The 19,030-nt window shown below is 46.4% G+C and overlaps 1 protein-coding gene across 1 annotated transcript in view; it reads right to left on the reverse strand.

Moving 5' to 3' along the window:
- Window positions 1–786: 786 nt before the first annotated feature.
- LOC115271191 (NACHT, LRR and PYD domains-containing protein 3-like) overlaps window positions 787–19,030 on the reverse strand; it is a 67,760-nt gene continuing 49,516 nt past the window's right edge. The window contains 1 exon segment of the mRNA XM_029911225.1: window positions 787–801. Coding sequence (XP_029767085.1) covers window positions 787–801 — 15 coding nt within the window.

Here is a 19,030-nt window from a genome sequence, read left to right on the forward strand (position 1 = left end):
ATTCCCATGTAGAGGAAATAAGTGTAGCCTAGTGGTGAAAGTAGGTCATTGGGGCTTATGACTCCTCAGTGTTTTTCCTCACAAATGACTCACTGGACAGCTCGTTTTGTCTGTGCTTTAAAATCATAGACTATCAAGGTTGGAAGGGACCTCAGGAGGTCATCTAGTCCAACCCCCTGCTCAAAGCAGGACCAATCCCCAATTTTTTTTGTTTGTTTGTTGCCCCAGAACCCTAAATGGCTCCCTCAAGGATTGAACTCACAACCCTGGGTTGAACAGGCCAATGCTCAAACCACTGAGCTATCCTCCTTACAGTTTATGTACCTGTAAAATGTGACAGTTGTGCTCATTTAACTCCCAGGAGTGTCATGCAGTTAGCTACTGTTTGTAAAGCCAGTTGAAGTTTTAGGATGAAAGGTGCTATAATAATAGTATTTATTGTCCAAACGCATTTCCAGATACAAGGGTGGGGGTACCTAATTTAGACAAAAACCTAGTACAGTCTGGAATCTCTATATCACAGTCCTGGAATAGCAAGACCTTTATGCTGGGAACCAGTGGTAGTTTGGAAAGCCTCTGGAATATTTTAAATGTCAGTGCAGAAGGTAAAGAGCAGCAGTGGTACTTTCTGACACAGTGATCAGGCCCCATAAATCGAGTGTATAAACTATAACTACTTCTGATTAAATTTAGCCCCGCCCAAGAGAAAATGCAGAATATCATGTGCTTACCATTTGGCCAGAAACTACAAACCAGAGCTGGTGGCCTTCAGTTGACTGGTTTCTCTCAATCTTCTCGGCGCTGAAACACAGACGCAAAAAAAAAAATCTAGGAAGAGGAACAGGAAACCATATGCTCAAAGTTTATTTCCTCAAAGCCAAACTAAAACATCTCCAGTAAAAGCTGACCTTCAGCACTTTCTGTATTTTTATAAATAGCCCTCATACTACAGCATATTTGTTTTTAAGCCTTTTGTGTGTGTCTGTGTGTGCACACAAAATCCTTTTCTGGTTTTTCATTCCTCATAGAAGTTTACCTTTTGGACACATTCTTTTGGCCTCAGCAATTTGCGCATCTATTTTCTGTGAAATGGTGGCATCCCAAACTTGTCCAAGGATTTGTTCATCACTCTTCCTCTTGTGCTTACTTTGTGTTGGGAGAAAATCCTGTAGTAGTTTTACCCAAGACAAAAAAGCATACATGTAAAGAAAGTGTGATAGACAGAGAATGGGGAATGCTTTCTGCATCTGCTACATATGCAAATAGGGGTGATATCAGCAGGGGGAGGAGCTTAATTTCCTCACTTTGCTTTTTCTGGTGGTGGGATCCAATATTTTGAGTTCCAAAAGATTATGAGAACAGGGGTTTGACAAAATTAAAGCAAGCAGAAGTGGATCCTCATGGACCATGAACTTCATAAGATGAAAAAGGTACGTTGAAAAAGCTTTACAAGTTACTTGTAAAGTTACTCAGAAGGAAGTTGCTACTTGATTCATGGAGGAAGGAGGCATTTCTGATACATCCCTGTAAGATTCTTTATCTCTGCTGTCTTTCTGGGGCAATCCCCTTTATTCCCACAAAGATCAAATTAGCAGCCCCTTTTGGGGTGATTGCCAGCTTGGGGTGCTTTGCACCCAAACACCTGGCACCATTTGGGGCTTTGTCTTCTCATTGTGGTTTCAGTTACAATTAGGGTTACCGTATTTGAACTTTCAAAAAAGAGGACACTCCATGGGGGGTAGCCCCACCCCCCATCCACCCCCCCCCCCCCCCCCCCCCCCACAGGCCCCCCCAGAACCCCCGACCCATCCAACCCCCCCTTCTCCCTATCCCCTGACTGCCTCCCAGGACCCCCTGCCCCTTTTCTAACCCCCCCAGCCCCCTTACTGTGCCACTCAGACCAGCATGTCTGGCTCCACGCAGAGCCAGACATGCTGCTGCACTCCCCTGCGGAGCACACAGCTCCCCCCTCCCCCAGAGCACTGCCGGCGTAGCGCGCTGAGGCTGCGGGGGAGGGGGGCAGAGGAGGGGCTCTGGCTGCTGGAGGCCCCGATGTGAGCAGCTCAATCTGGCCCAGCCACTCTCTCAGCCGTGCCGCACTCTGCATTGGGAGGGAAATCCCGGACCTTTTTAGATTTTTACAAAGTCCTCCCGGACAGCTATTTAAAACCCCAAAATCCGGACATGTCCGGGATAATCCGGGCGTATGGTAACCCTAGTTACAATAAGAAATTCTCACATTTGTTGTTTTCATTTGCGGCTCCTTAGCCCCAACTGAGAAGGGAAAATGGGACGTTCACCATTCATTTCAGCAGAGAAATGAGAAGAATGGTGACAAGGAATCCATGGGTCCCACTCCTCTTCAGATGGCAACAGAATGGGGGGCTTCTGCCTGGTTTACAGCAGGATTCTGATCCTCAGCTAGTGTAAGTCAGCACAGCTCTGCTGACATCAATGGAACCACCCTCATTTACACCAGCTGAGGATCTGGCCAAGGAACAGTTCATGTCTTGGAAAGGACGGAGGGTCTGGGAAGAATGTAGGAAGTGGCCCATATGTGGGTTCCTAGATAAGTTGCTTCACAGGGGGCAGGATTTGTTTCCATCTGCCCTGCACATAAAGTGAATATGGCAACTGATGTCCTAGAGACACTCATCTGTTGAGGACAGCAATATGGATACTATCGACACTCTCTCGACTTGGTCTCCTGCTGTGTCCATTAGCTTATCTTCACAGTTCAACCCACACAGCCTCTCCAGGATGCCTCCTTCAGGAATGGCACTTAAATTTAATACACCCTTCCAAAAATATGTGAAGAGGATATTTACATCAAGTACTCCAAAGTTAGAAAATACCAGAATTAAGGCTGCCTGTGGAACATGAATTCTGCCTCCTTCTGGTGTGTGCACCATGTTCTGCATATTCAGGGCCATAGCCTGCCATCTTTACTCATGTTAATTTCAATGGGGCTGTTTGCGGGTAAGATATACTCAAGGTGAGTATAGGGATCCTAACAAATTAAACCAAGTTTTGGTGAAAGGTTCATCCCTAAGCATTATACAACATCCTATCCCATTTATGGACAAAGGAAAGTCTGGCAGAGCCCTGAAAAGCCAATGACAGAAAACATGACAAATGCTTAACTAAATAAAAAATTATCACTATTCAACTAAGTTCATCAATCTACTAGCTAGAGACTTACGCTACGTCTACACTAGAAATGCTACATCAGCACAGCTGCAGTTCTGTAGTTGTGCTGCTGTAGTGTAGACACTTACTACAGCGACAGAAAGGGTTCTTCCATCCCTGTAGTAAATCCACCTCTCCAAGAGGTGGGGGCTAAGTCAACAGAAGAATTCTTCCGTTGTCCTAGCAGTTTCTAAACTGGGGATTAGGTCAGCTTCATTACATCACACAGGGTATGAAATTTTTCACAATCCTAAGCAATGTAGTTAAGCTGACTTACCTTTTTAGTGTGGACCAGTCCTGAGGGCCACATGTTTAAAAAGAGAGTCAAATTTTTCTACAATGAGTGACAATCATTGTAAGCACAACAGGTGTCAGGCACCGAGGCTGCAAAGGGATGGGACCCTGCACATGTGCAGATTCCTTTGAAGGACTGTGCCCTTAGATAACTGATAAATGATGGTACCTGCAAATCAGAGAGAGACTTCTAAATGCTGTCATTGGAGCCCAAGATGATTTGTACTCCCAAAACTCAAAGGCTGCAGTAGGCCAATTTAAAAAAAATGACCTTAAATAAAAGTTGCAGCAGAGAAACAAAAGAATCATTAAATTTGTCACCAGTAAACAGGAACCATAATAAAAATGAAAATTAGAAAAGGAAATGGTTTGGCTACCAACAATTAAGACAAATGGTGAAGAAATCTAAGCAAAATCACCGAGTGCTCTTCCTGAGTTACCTCACCAACTGCTGTCCACAGATACTGTTGGGCTGCAATTCTTAGCCACAGGGTGGGGAGATTTATTCTGGTGAGAACCAAGCTTTGAAGGAAAATAATTTAAAAAACATTACAGCAAATATGACCATTCTGTCAATAGAGCAGTCAAAGAATGGAAAGATTTCATACAGCCTATTCTCCCCTGTCTATAGCTGAATCTATTCACTTAATAGTCAGGATGGAAGGGTTTCTAGAGGGCCTCCACAAAAGTGGAAAATTGTAATATCCTGGTTTTTAGGCTCTGAGGCCTAGATTTTCATGGTGACCAGTTATTTTGGCTGCTTAAATTGAGACACCTTAAAGGGGCCTGATTTTCAGAGGATGGATGTGTGATGAAGTGGGGAGGTTTCTTGTTTTTTCCAATTTGCATGCAGAGGGGGTGGGACTCAGTTTCCCTGGGTATTACTGGTTTAACGAGGTGATGGGAGAGGGAGTTTGTTGTTACAGAGGACCAGCGAGGGAATTTGGGATCCCAGCCAATGGCCTGGAGAATGGATACGCCAGCAACTGGTGACCCAGAGGCCCAGCTCAGGAGTCACTCAGGAGGACAATGGGCTGTAAAGAGAGAGCCCTGGTGACCTGACCAGGCGGTTCCAGCCAGAGGGGGTCAGAGGACAGAAGAGATGAGAGGAGGCCCAGGAGACCCAGTTTACCTGGATAAAAAACAATGGACAGAGGCGGGGATCGGGACTGGAGAGAGAGAGCAGGCAGAGCTCATCTGGATGCAGGGAGACTTGGATGTGCTGTGCTGAGGGAGGCTAGGCATGAGGTCCTGAGAGTTTCCTATGTTGTGTTCAGACGCTCAATAAACCCTCCTGTTTTACGCTGGCTGAGTGTCACTCCGGTCTAGAGAACAGGGATGCATTATTCCCTCTGGGAGTGGAGGCCCCAGGGGTCCAGAGCGAGTGGACTCCCTGAGGGGGCCCACAGTGAGAAACAGGTATGCTAAGGCTCAGAGAGATGCGGTTCCAGGAGGTGGAGGGGCTTAACCCCCGAGAGAGAGTGGATCCCCAAGAAGGGCTGTCACACTGAAGGGGGTTCCCCCCCATGGACCACATGGGGCCAAGAGTGGGCTTGATCTGTGAGCCCGTGACAGGATGTTTAGTAATTTCTGAAAACTAAGCTCTTCTCAGTGTCTCAAGTTGGGCACCCAAAATTGCTAGGCACTTTTGAAAATCTTAGCCTAAATGTTTAATTTTCAGTTTCTATATAAAAATCATGAGCATTGATATGGCAGGAAAATGTGGCTACAATTTAAAATAGGAAAAACTTTAGAGATATTTCTTTTGAACGGTGGTTCCGCTTTGGAAAGGAGCAGTTCCTGCCTCTGTATGAGTTTCCATTAATGTAACTCATGATAAGGTGCTATTCCAATGATACCTCACTACCTCCTAAAAAATTTAAAACAGTTTTAAAGCTCTCTGGAGACAGTAGGGGGAAGGTGCCATTCACCACATCTAATGGGAATGTCTGAATGTGGCCAATTTTTGGACATCTACCCTTGATATGATCTTTGAAACTGATGGATCCAGACTGCCATTGGATCTTTCTGTAATATCATTGGATCACCCTATGAAAAGAGAGTATGCACTTTAAACTCATGGCCCCATAGAACTCAAGGGCAAAACTTCCATTGACTTGAATGGGGCCATGATATCATCCTAGAAAATTTCAGGCTTGTGCCTAATTTCCCATTAGCAACAAAGTTCTCCTTAGCTGCATGTTAGTAAAAGAACAAGCTCCAGACACATATTTAATATTAGAGCCTGGGATGCATTTTATAGGAAAAGTTATTAACAGGAAAATGGGGGTCTAGTGATTTCTTTACAATTTGGCTCCCATTCTTTAGAATTTGAATAAGACAATCCTTCAACCCCCCCCCCCCCCCCCCCCAAAATAAGGTTTAACTAGTTTTCTTTATGTATGGTATTATTGTCTCCTGAAGATGTAAATGCAGCTTCCTTTTTGTTTCTTCTACCTGCTCCTCATATTCTGTTTTATATCCAAGACTGCATGTTTTGTTCCATTATGATTATGGAGTCCTGTCTCTCCCATATCATCTTTATTTTATTCTTTTATTTTAAGTAGCAAACATGCCTTTATTGGTGTACTTGTCCTTGAACCACTAAAAATGTTAAAAGTCTTCAAACCCTATTTCCTTCTTCAATGAGCACTGGCACACTGGAGGCTGTAACATGGGACAGCACTTTGTGAGCAGAAATAAGCTTGGGAGGTAGGATGTCCTGGGATTTTCAGAACTGCCTAACACCTAGAGATTCATGTCGCGTGGGGAGACCCAACAAGTATTTTCACTTCTATGGGTCAAAACTTCTGTTACTTATCCAGATTTAATGGGATGACCTAGGTTATTATAGGCCAGTCAGCCTGAAGTCGATCCCAGGCAAATAATGGAGTGGCTGATAAGGGACTTGATTAATAAAGAATTAAAGGAGGATAATATAATTAAGGCCAATCAACATGAGTTTATGGAAAATAGATCCAGTCAAACTAACTTGATATCTTTTTTTGATGAGATTATTAATTTGATAGATAAGGGTAATAGTGTTGATGTGATATACCTTAGAATTCTATAAGGCCTTTGACTTGGTACCATATGACATTTTTAAGAATTAAGAATGATACAAAATTAACATGGCACACATTAAATGTATTAAAAACTGGCTGATAGGTCTCAAAATGTAATTGTTAATGGGGAATCATCATCAAGCAGTTGTATTTCTAGTGGGGTCCTGCAGGGATCAGTTCTTGGCCCTATGCTATTTAAAATATTTAGCAATGATCTGGAAGAAAACATAAAATCATCACTGATAACGTTTGCAGATGACACAAAAATTGCGGGCATGGTAAATAAGGGAACCGGTCACTGATTCAGAACAATCTGGATCACTTATTAAACTGTGCACAAGTGAACAATATGCATTTGTAAGCAGAGTCAGGATGAGCTCTACCCTGACATCTGGTGGCGAATTATGGCGAGTGTGGAAAAGAACTCCAGGGGCTGATCTTGTTTGCATAGGCACACCCACTCGCCTGGCATGAAACACAGCAACTGAAAGTGGTTACTTTGGCTGGTGTGGGATCCCCAGTTTCTCTATTATTGGGGCAGGAAGAATAAAGTTTTGTTACCCTGATTCTGTGAATCAAGGCCAGTGGAACTGTTGTATGACAGAAGGACTGAGTGAGTCCTTCACCATTACCTAAGTAGCACTTGCTTGACAAGGGGCATGGGTTACAAAACCCAGTGAATTGAGAGAGGATGGGGACAGGTATTTGTACCTGATGGTATGGGCCCCCCTCTGAGGGTTTGAAACACCAATTGCACCGCTCCTCTCTTCACTGTTGAATGTCAGAGCTAACTTTGATTCCCTTAGGAGTCTAGTTACAGGCTGCTGAGCTGAATTCACTTTGGGCCAATGGTGCACCAGCACTGGGGCTCCCCTACTATACTATGAGCTGAAATCGCTAAGAGCTGAAATCACAAAAGAGCTGATGTTATTAAGAGCTGAGATCACTGAGTGCTGTGTTAACTAGTGGGGGAGCCTGAAGCTATATTGCTCAGCAGCTGGCGGAGCAATTTGTGGGGACGACTGGAGGAGCAGTGAGCGGCGTGGAGCCTTGCGGGGCCGGTTGGAGTGGCCCAAGGAACGGCGAGCGGAGCTGTTTGCGGGGACGGCTGGAACGGCTCACAGGTCGGTGAGCGGAGCGGAGCAGAGCGGAGCAGCTTGTAGAGCGGAGCAGTTTGTGGGGTGGCAGGAAAGTGGACTGGCTTGTGGTGAAGGCTGTGGCGGAACCCCCACGGAGAAACAGACGGCTGGCCAGCCTCGGATCACGTAAGGTGCCCCTTAACACCCTGCGTGCCCCCCCCCTTTTACTCTGGGGCTGCACTGACCAGGGACAGAGACTTTGGGGGTTGTTGGACTTTTGGGACTTTGGGTGGTTGCTGGACCCAAGAGACTTTGGGGCTGTTGGACTTGGGGGACTCTGGGTGATTTTTGGGTTGCTGGATTCAAGAACCAAAGGGAAAGGACACAGCCCCATTTGCTGGGGTGGGTTTTGCTCATGGTTTGTGTTATGAATCCTGTTTGTGGTGTTTTTCCAATTTTATGCTGATGTCGTTTACCTCATGTTATTAAACATTTTCTGCTACACTCAGACTCCGTGCTTGCGAGAGGGGAAGTATTGCCTCTTAGAGGTACCCAGGGGGGTGGTATGTAATTGTCCCAGGTCACTGGGTGGGGGCTCGAGCCGGTTTTGCATTGTGTTATTGAAACGGAACCCCTAGATACAGAACCCGGCCCTTGTTGCTGCCAACTAGATGGGCAGAAGGGTTACACATTTAATACAGTTAAATGTAAATATATACGTCTAAGAAGAAAGAATGTAGGCCATACTTACACAATGGGAAACTCTATCCTGGGAAGCAGTGACACTGACAAGGATTTGGAGGTATTGTAAGCAAGACACGAGAAGTAATTCTTCTGCTCTACTCCGCACTGATTAGGCCTCAACTGGAGTATTGTGTCCAGTTCTGGGCATCACATTTCAGGAAAGATGTGGACAAATTAGAGAAAGTCCAGAGAAGAGCAACAAAAATTATTAAAGGTCTAGAAAACATGACCCAGGAGGAAATATTGAAAAAATTGGGTCTGTTTAGTCTGGCGAAGAGAAGACTAAGAGGGGACATGATAACAGTTTTCAAGTACATAAAAGGTTGTTACAAGGAGGAGGTCGAAGAATTGTTGTTCTTAACCTCTGAGGATAGGACAAGAAGCAATGGGTTTAAACTGCAGCAAGGGCAGTTTAGTCACAGTTCTCTCTCTGGCTCTCCCCTTGCTCCAGGGGGCAAGCAATCCCTTACTGGCCTGTACAAGCAGGGCCGGCACTTCCATTTAGGCAACCTAGGCAGTCGCCTAGGGCACCAGGATTTGGGGGGACGGCATTTTGCCACCCTAGGCGGCGGGGGGTCCTTCCGCGCTCCGGGTCTTCGGCGGCAATTCTGCAGCGGGTCCTTCACTCGCTCCGGGACCCGCAGCCAAAGTGCCCCGAAGACCGGGAGCGCGGAAGGACCCCCCCACCGCAGAATTGCCGACGACGACGACCGGGGGCGCGGAAGGACCCCCGCCTAGGGCGCCAAAAACCCTGGCGCCGCTCCTGTGTACAAGTAAGAAATTACTTCCCAGCTGCATTAAGGGGATGGCGGTACAGCTCCCTCCATTCCCCATCCAGCTACTCAAAAGAGGGAACAGCAGCTCTGCAGAGGCTGCTCTCCCCATGTGCCAAGACTTGTGGGTGAGTTTTCCACTCACAGGTAACTGTCTCTATGCAAGGGACAGACTTGCCTCTAGATAATACTTAGTCCTGCCTTGAGTGCAGAGGACTGGACTAGACAGGGGTGGCGAGTTATATGGGCCCATGGTGCCCCTGCTCCAGCAATATTCAAGGCCCAGAGGCCCGGCTCCACCAATGTTCGGGGCCGGATCTCTCCCCCGGCCCCGCCTGCCACCCCCACACGCCTCCCCCGAGTGTCCCTGCCTGCGCCCCAGGCAGCAGGCAGCTGCCTCCTGCAGCTCCAGGCTGTGCTCCACTCTGCCATCTCCCAGCATCAATTGCCGCTGCAGGGTCCTAGTGCCCCCACCACTAGTGCCAGGCTGACCCTGCCCTTCCCCTTCCGCCTCGGACGGATGGACCCTTCCCTTTTCCGGCGGGACCCTCCACCAGCATGCCCCCCCCTCCCGCCCACAGTCACCGCTCCTGCCCCATTTCCCACCCCCAGTGAGGCTACAGTGAGGGGCAGCAGCAGGGGAGGAGGCACACATGTGATGGCAGCCCCACCCCCCGCACCCACCACAGGGGAGGTGAGGGGGCTTCCTGGACCTAAGACGGGCCCTAGGAGCACATGCAGTGACAGTGGTGCGAGGTGAGTGTGCTGCCAGGGGGGAGAGGGCTAGGGGGAGTCCTCTCTGGCCCCAGCCGGGGGCAGCCTGCCTGCACCCCAAACTCCTCATCCCCAACCTCACCCCTCCCCAGAGCCTGCACCCACAGCCAGAGCTCTCACCCCCTGCACCCTAACCCTCTGCCCCAGCCCTGAGTCCCTTCCACACCCCAAACCCCTCATCCCCAGCCCCACCCCAGAGCCCTCACATTTTTACATTATTTTAAAAAATATATATTGGCTTACAGGGTAGGTGTGTGTGGGGGTGGACCTGTTCTGGGCACCACCAAAAATTATACAAACCTGCTGCCCTTGGGACTAAAAGATCTCTCAAGGTCCCTTCCAGTCCTATGATTCTATATCAGTAAATGGACAGTTTTAAAAGGTGCTGCCGCTGTGTCTATCAGCCAAGCATGCAGTGTATGTGACACAGCAGCTACACTCTTCATCCTTCCCTTGTTTTAGCTATTAGCCATGTGTACACCCAGTAGACAGTGATATGAACACACCTGTAACACATGGTTCCATTTGTTAGGTGGGGATGAGACCTATCTACCCAGGTGATTGTGATGATCAGTTACATATTCAAACTTCTTTACAAACACAACTAAAGTGGTATAGAAACACTTATACTGTTAACATAGTTTAACTCAATTAGAACAAGTTTGGTAACAGTTCAGCTCCTGTAATTATGGCCAAGCTGTATGGTCTTTGGATTCTTTCAGTGGTGTGTGCGGTTGAAATGAATTCAGAAACGCTTCTCTAGCTGCTTGTCATCCTCTCTGACGTGAACAGGGTAATGGATCCCCCTGACTGGAACACAGGCTTCGCTGCCCCCAGTGGAATTTAGGAATTGCTGTGTTACAGCAACAGGAATGTTGGACTTGATTCTCTCCTTCCTTGCACCTTGTGTGGTTACTTAGCCCTGTGTAAAGTGGGTGTAAAACTCCCACCTGCCCAATTTGGTCACATTTTAGACCCATTTGCACCTACTTCATACAGATTTAAGTGACTGCAGGGCCACAGAGAATCATACCCATGTATTCATTTCTGGAAGCCTCAACATCAGAAAAAGAGAGCTAAGTTTGAAACAGTTCCTAAGAGGCTGATAAAGATAAAATAAAAGAGCTAAATATGCAGGGCCATTCCTCAGCTCCACTACTGCACCTCTTCATAGCTCCAGTGATGCAAAAATGGGATAAAGTCATTGTAGCTGATCCCCCCGGACCAGGGGTGTCTCCAGGTGGGGGCTGTGTAAAATTACCCCTGTCCTGCAGTGAGAGACGTGTCCAGGCAGAAGTCAGGGTGGCTGGAATGATGCTAGGCTCAGGCAATCCTTGGCTGTTGGAACAGCCCTTTGGAGCTACTGGCAACCAGATGCAAGTTAGAGCCATCCAGAGCCTGGTGTAAAATTGTGCTGGGGGCTGAACCAACCCCTAGATCTAAGGGTCATAAAATAGAGCTGGCCAAAACCTGGAATTTCCATTCCATGGGAAATTCAGATATTTTGACTTTTTCTCCTCCCATCCAAAATTGGGATGAGAAGTTGAAATACCAAACATTTTTATGCAATGAAAGGGTCTGAAAAAATTCAACTGACATGTCAAAACTTTTTTTTTTTTTACATTTTCAATCAATGCAAAACACTGACAATCCAAAGGGAAATATTTCATTTCATTTGGTTGAACCAAACGAAAACATTTTGTTTTGTCAGTTTGAGGTTAAATTGCATCTCCCTGTGGTACCATGGTGCCACATATACTCCCCCTCCCCTATGGGCTGGGTTCCCTGGTCAGTCTACATCTTCCATGATGCACACTAGTCACATGACTCCCATGATGACCATAGATGTTGGTCAGAGGGGAGACCGCCATGCATCATGGGAGATGTAATATAGCCAAAGAACACAGCCCATCAGGGAGAAAGGAAGCGTGAAGCACCAGAACTAGAGTTCTCATGGGGCAATGTGGCACCACAGGCAGATAAGTTTAATGCTCAACTGACCTAAAACAAAATATTTTGATTCAGTTTTCTACATAGAAAGATCAAACTTTTCCTGCCAAAAATTTTAGTTTTGTGGAAACTGCATTTTCTATAAAAAAAAATCAAAATAGGTTTGGAGAATATCACAGACAGGCTATTTCCCTCCCCACTCAGACTGCTCCTGCTCCAGGTCCCTGGACCCAGAACTGCATGGAAGAGCTTTTATGGAGTTTTATGAAGGGAAGGCAGAGGAAGATGGAATATACTGTGGTGCAAGCGTTCCTCTCTTTTTCACTCCTAGGGTTGGCATGGTCCAGTTCAGTCATCCCTTCTTGGCCCTAAATGCTATTACAGAGCCAAATTGACCCAGTTACTTACTTTCACTTTTCGCAATGCAGATGCAGAGATCTTCAAGACATTTTGAAACCAGAGCAAACAGCAAATGTTACTCTCCCTTCTGGTTTTAATACAAACATATAAGCTATACAAATATATGACCCTGAGAACATTTCCAGGAGGCAGCATAGAGCTTGCCATAGCTTTATATTGCTTTTTCTATCTGCACTGCAGAGTCTAGTTTTCTTCATAGAACTTGATTGACTGTAATAATTATGATTAAAATAATAAACATAATTACGCATTGTGGACTCACCTTGAGGCTCTAAAGAGAGCTTCTTTACATGGAATTTTGAGACTGTTTCTGTATCCTAAGAGGCACGAAAGCTGTTTTCTGCAATCTGCTATGACCAGAGAACAGTTTCACTTCTACATTTGACTGCTGCATTTCCTGTCTCTTCGAAAGCAGTTACTGTTAGTTAGAACTAGCCCTACCCATTTCCCAGATGGTGGGCAGGAAGGGGAGTGAGGGAGAGAAACTTTCTTAAAGTGGAGTTAAGACTTTAAATAGGCAGTGATAGCTGGTGCCCAGAATAACTGGGGGAGCTGCAAGTACCAAGGTACCACCCGCCCCCTACTAACATCCATCCTCATTGGTCAGTTTATAAAGTGAAATACTGGGAGACACTACGTCAGGAGGTGTCCCAGGAATTCTTTTGGAATGTAATGGAGGTTGGTGAGGAAGAGGTAACAGAAAATAGTATGTTCTCCCAACCTTTACCCCTTTCAGAATGAGAAGGGATAGCTCAGTGGTTTGAGCATTGGCCTGCTAAACCTAGGGTTGTGAGTTCAATCCTTGAAGGGACCACTTAGGGATCTGGGCAAAATCAGTATTTGGTCCTGCTAGTGAAGGCAGGGGGCTGGACTCGATGACCTTTCAAGGTCCCTTCCAGTTCTAGGAAATGGGATATCTCCATTTATTATTATAATAGAAACGGGGACACTTCACAATAAAGGGCTGAAAGGGAGAAAGCAAGTACAAAGTTGCTAACTCTCTTCAATGCATTGTGAGTCAGGACTTGTCTACACTTAAAATGCTACAGCAGCACAGCTGCGCCACTGCAGCGCTTCAGGTTAGATACTACCTAGGCCAACAGGAAGGATTCTCCCATCAGCCTAGGTAATTCATCTCACTGAAAGGCAGTAGCTAGGATGACAGAAGAATTCCTTTGTCGACCTAGCACTGTCTGCTCAGGGATTTAGTTCAGTTTAACTACACTGCTCAGGGGTATGGATATTTCACACCCCTGACCGATGTAGTTAAACTGACCTAATTTTCTAGTGTAGATCATGCCTAAAGAAGTCAAACAGCGGACAGCGGAGACTAACAGAGGGAGTTTGCCTGGGGAGAGCCCACTGAGGCTTTCATCTTGCGGGCTTCTCTGAGTAGTTACTGCAACAGCTGAGGAAGCTCTTAGAAGGAAGGTAATATGGATGGTGAGCGTTCAGCTGTTGTAACCTGCACAGGTTGTGCCATGTTTGTCTTTCTTCCACAGGACAGAAGCGACTTTGTCTGTACAAAGTGCAAGCTGCTCTCCATATTGGAAGAGAAGGTTCGAGGTCTGGAGAAACAAGTATCAACCCTGTGTTGCATAAGAGAAAATGAAGATTTCCTGGACAGATGTCAGGATATGCTTCTACAGGCACAGCGTTCTGAATAATCAGAGCAGGCTGCATAGCGGGGACAGAGGGATGGTGAAGAAATTTGGTAGCATGTGACCTCCAGAAGAAGAAAGAGGAGCGTCCATATACCAGCAATGGAGATACAGGTGAGCAACCATTTTCATGTTCTCTCCACAGGTACTAATGCGGAGAGTGGACTAGACGATACATCTGAGGGAAGGGAGCAGAAGGAGACTCCACCGATTGGAAGGCATGAGATGCACTGTCCTAGGGATGGGGGTTCCATGACCACCACTCCCAAGAGAAGGAGGCGGGTGGTGGTGGTCGGGGACTCCCTCCTCAGGGGGACTGATTCATCTATCTGCCGCCCCGACCGGGAAAACCGAGAGGTCTGCTGCTTGCCAGGAGCTAGGATTCACGATGTGACAGAGAAACTGCCGAGACTCATCAAGCCCTCGGATCGCTACCCCTTCTTGCTTCTCCACATAGGCACCAATGATACTGCCAAGAATGACCTTGAGCAGATCACTGCAGACTACGTGGCTCTGGGAAGAAGGATAAAGGAGTTTGAGGCTCAAGTGGTGTTCTCATCCATCCTCCCTGTGCAAGGAAAATGCCTGGGTAGAGACCGTCGAATCGTGGAAGTCAATGAATGGCTACGCAGGTGGTGTCGGAGAGAAGGCGTTGGATTATTTGACCATGGGATGGTGTTCCAAGAAAGAGGAGTGCTAGGCAGAGACGGGCTCTACTTAACGAAGAGAGGGAAGAGCATCTTCGCAAGCAGGCTGGCTAACCTAGTGAGGAGGGCTTTAATCTAGGTTCACTGGGGCAAGGAGACCAAAGCCCTGAGGTAAGTAGGGAAATGGGATACCGGAAGGAAGCACGAGCAGGAGAGAGCAAGAGGGGAGGACTCCTGTCTCATACTGAGAAAGCGGGACGATCAGGGAGTTATCTTAAGTGCCTATAAACAAATGCAAGAAGCCTGGGAAACAAGCAGGGAGAACTGGAAGACCTGGCACAGTCAAGGAATTATGATGTGATTGGAATAACAGAGACTTGGAGTACTGTCATGGATGGATATAAACTGTTCAGGAAGGACAGGCAGGGCAGAAAAGGTGGGGGAGTTGCATTGTATGTAAGAGAGCAGTATGACTGCTCAGAGCTCCGGTATGAAACTGCAGAAAAACCTGAGAGTCTCTGGATTAAGTTTAGAAGTGAGAGCAACAAGGGTGATGTCGTGGTGGGAGTCTGCTATAGACCACCAGACCAGGGGGATGAGGTGGGCGAGGCTTTCTTCGGGCAATTAACAGAAGTTACCAGATCACAGGCCCTCGTTCTCATGGGAGACTTTGATCACCCTGATATCTGCTGGGAGAGCAATACAGTGGTGCACAGACAATCCAGGAAGTTTTTGGAAAGTGTAGGGGACAATTTCCTGGTACAAGTGCTAGAGGAACCAACTAGGGGCAGAGCTCTTCTAGACCTGCTGCTCACAAACAGGGAAGAATTAGTAGGGGAAGCAAAAGTGGATGGGAACCTGGGAGGCAGTGACCATGAGATGGTCAAGTTCAGGATCCTGACACAAGGAAGAAAGGAGAGCAGCAGAATACGGACCCTGGACTTCAGAAAAGCAGACTTTGACTCCCTCAGGGAACTGATGGGCAGGATCCCCTGGGAGAATAACATGAGGGGGAAAGGAGTCCAGGAGAGCTGGCGGTATTTTAAAGAATCCTTATTGAGGTTGCAGGAACAAACCATCCCGATGTGTAGAAAGAATAGTAAATATGGCAGGCGACCAGCTTGGCTTAACAGTGAAATCCTTGCTGATCTTAAATACAAAAAAGAAGCTTACAAGAAGTGGAAGATTGGACAAATGACCAGGAAAGAGTATAAAAATATTGCTCAGGCATGCAGGAGTGAAATCAGGAAGGCCAAATCACACTTGGAGTTGCAGCTAGCAAGAGATGTTAAGAGTAACAAGAAGGGTTTCTTCAGGTATGTTAGCAACAAGAAGAAAGTCAAGGAAAGTGTGGGCCTCTTACTGAATGAGGGAGGCAACCTAGTGACAGAATATGTGGAAAAAGCTAATGTACTCAATGCTTTTTTTGCCTCTGTCTTCACAAACAAGGCAGCAGTTCTGCAGAATGAGAAGCTGGATATGAGTCAACAGTGTGCCCTTGTTGCCAAGAAGGATAATGGCATTCTGGTCTGCATAAGTAGGGGCATTGCCTGCAGATCGAGGGACGTGATCATTCCCCTCTATTCAACATTGGTGAGGCCTCATCTGGAGTACTGTGTCCAGTTTTGGGCCCCACACTACAAGGAGGATGTGGAAAAATTGGAAAGAGTCCAGCGGAGGGCAACAAAAATGATTAAGGGGCTGGAGCACATGACTTATGAGGAGAGGCTGAGGGAACTGGGATTGTTTAGTCTGCGGAAGAGAAGAATGAGGGGGGATTTGATAGCCTCTTTCAACTACCTGAAAGGGGGTTCCAAAGAGGATGGATCTAGACTGTTCTCAGTGGTACCAGATGACAGAACAAGGAGTCTCAAGTTGTAGTGGGGGAGGTCTAGGTTGGATATTAGGAAAAACTTTTTCACTAGGAGGGTGGTGAAGCACTGGAATGGGTTACCTAGGGAGGTGGTGGAATCTCCTTCCTTAGAGGTTTTTAAGGTCAGGCTTGACAAAGCCCTGGCTGGGATGATTTAGTTGGGAATTGGTCCTGCTTTGAGCAGGGGGTTGGACTAGATGACTTCCTGAGGTCCCTTCCCACCCTGATATTCTATGATTCTATATTGATATGTTGTGGGCTTTTCTGTGTGACACTAGACACTGCAACAACTGTAACTGGTTTCCTGGCAAGCAAACCTAAAGTCTGGATATGTGAAGACATGTGAGAATGTGTGAAAGAAAGGAAACAGGCCAAAGCAATCAACAACTCTTCAAAATCCCTCCAGAAAAAGCAGCAGCAAAAATATATCTATCCATATAAAAGAGAAGACTAATGCAGTATAAAGCAGCAGGAGAAGAGGAAGGGCATGGATAACATCGCTAACAAAGCTGAAGTGGCTGATGAAAGAGGTGATGGAAAAACATTTTATCAGCTCCACCAGGTCCTAACTGGCCAGTTCACACCAACTGGGGGGCCTGCTGAGAATAAACAAGGAAAGACTTTCACCAAAAAAGAACAAACCAGAGCAAGGGGTGGGAGCTCTTTCGTGAGATGCTAAACAGACTAACACCTCAAGATGCTGACAAAGAAATTAAACACTCAGCCTCTCCTGCTGAAGCTGGCCCACTTGTTATAAGATACTTAAATAGTTCATCGGGCTAGCGAGAGACAGAGAACGACACCACAGCCTGTTGGCTTCGGCACTCACCTGGAGGGGTACCTTGGGGTTCCAGGCCCTGCACCCATGGCTAATTATTTATACAAATTGGAACAGGTTCAGCAAGAGAGACTAAGAGCCCCCCCCCACCCCCACCCCCACCCCAGAATAGCCGGTTGTCTCTGTGGAAAGAGGGAGACCCAGGTTCAAAATCCTACTCCAAATCAGGCAGAGTAGAGTTTGAACCCCGGTCCCCCACATCCCAGGTGGGTGCCACAAACCACTGTGCTTCCCCATCATCTTGTGAGAAAGGGCTGACCTGACTTGGGCACCTAACTCCAGGACAGGGTTCATGACTGAATCCTGAGTGGAGAGAGGCACCTAAATGCCTTTCAGGGGCGTGGCTTAGACCACACCCATTTCCTCAGTATTTCCTATTGGCTAGTTTATTTGGCTTCCCACTCAGCTTGGTAACTCACATGGACTCCATTTTTAGGCACCTAACTCTCCCATGCATTCAGTGCTTAATTTGTAATGAAAGAAGTGCCGGGGCTCAAGCAATTTTTTTACTTGCATAACTGACACGACAAGCCCAGAGGTGCCAGGGCTATGAACTGCCAAGCCTAGAGGTGCCGGGGCTCAGCCCTGGCATGTCGTGGCACAAATTAAGCACTTGTGCATTTTACTAGGGAGCCTTGACACCTAACTTGGGGCTGTTGTTGTTAAACTGACCTAATTTTTTAGTGTAGACCAGGCCTAAAGAAGCATTAGGTGTTGCAATACTGAGCCTAAGTCCCCTTTGTGGATCTACCCGTAAATGTATATTCTGTTCATTTATGACATCATGAACTTTGCTGAAATAATTGTAGTGTGCTTCTGCCATAGTGTAGCGATCATGAATGGAGTAACTGTCTCAATAATAGTGCTGCACAGATACTTTCACAATAGAAGTTAACAGATTGACTGACAATGGATATGACATCATACAGAGGTCAAATGTTTGAACTCAATATGTTACATTTTCACTTCTTATGTGGTAAGAGTTTACATCAATCTTCTGAGTCAGACATGCACAACTGCACAAACAGCATAAAGTCCAACTTACGCACCAGCGGGAGTAAAGTACTAGACAAGCATGCCCAGAAACAGATGCTGTCTTGACTAGAAAATGGAGACAAAATTAGGTAAGCTGCACTAATCACATTGGTTCAAGAAATAAATATTTTCTGTCTCTAACCAGTAACATATCAGTGCCCAGTGCCCAGTCTCCACAAACTAAGAGCCAATACCTGGCATATGATACTTAATCATAAAACATACAAGAAAAATGGATCTAGAATTTTATTTTAATCATCATCTTGAAAGTTTGCAAAGGGAACTAGTAAAAAAACTGCTCAATAGCAGTAGGGGGTTAATATTTCATCATTAACTGGAGAAGAGACTGTTCTATTAGTAACAGCAATAACTTTACAATACAATTAAAAACAACTTTCACTTTTCTCTCTCTATCCTTTCAGGTTGTCCAACTACTCTCTCCACTTTCCACCTGGACATGTATTTCTCTTGCTCTCCAAACAAACCAGAACCTGAAACAGCTAGACTTGGGAAGCAATATGTCAGCTGAAATCAACATTTACTGACATCTGTTAATTGAAATCCTGCCAACCTGCTCTTCTGTACCACACCCATGCACCACATTTCCAGTTATCATTAACCTTCAGCCCTGTTCATTCTGTTTGACAGTGCATATGTCCAAGCTAATTTGAATAATGTTTTGACTAAG

The sequence above is a fragment of the Terrapene carolina genome, unplaced genomic scaffold (genome assembly GCF_002925995.2).
Source record: "Terrapene carolina triunguis isolate 2854851 unplaced genomic scaffold, T_m_triunguis-2.0 Scaffold90, whole genome shotgun sequence".
Classification (NCBI taxonomy): domain Eukaryota; kingdom Metazoa; phylum Chordata; order Testudines; family Emydidae; genus Terrapene; species Terrapene triunguis.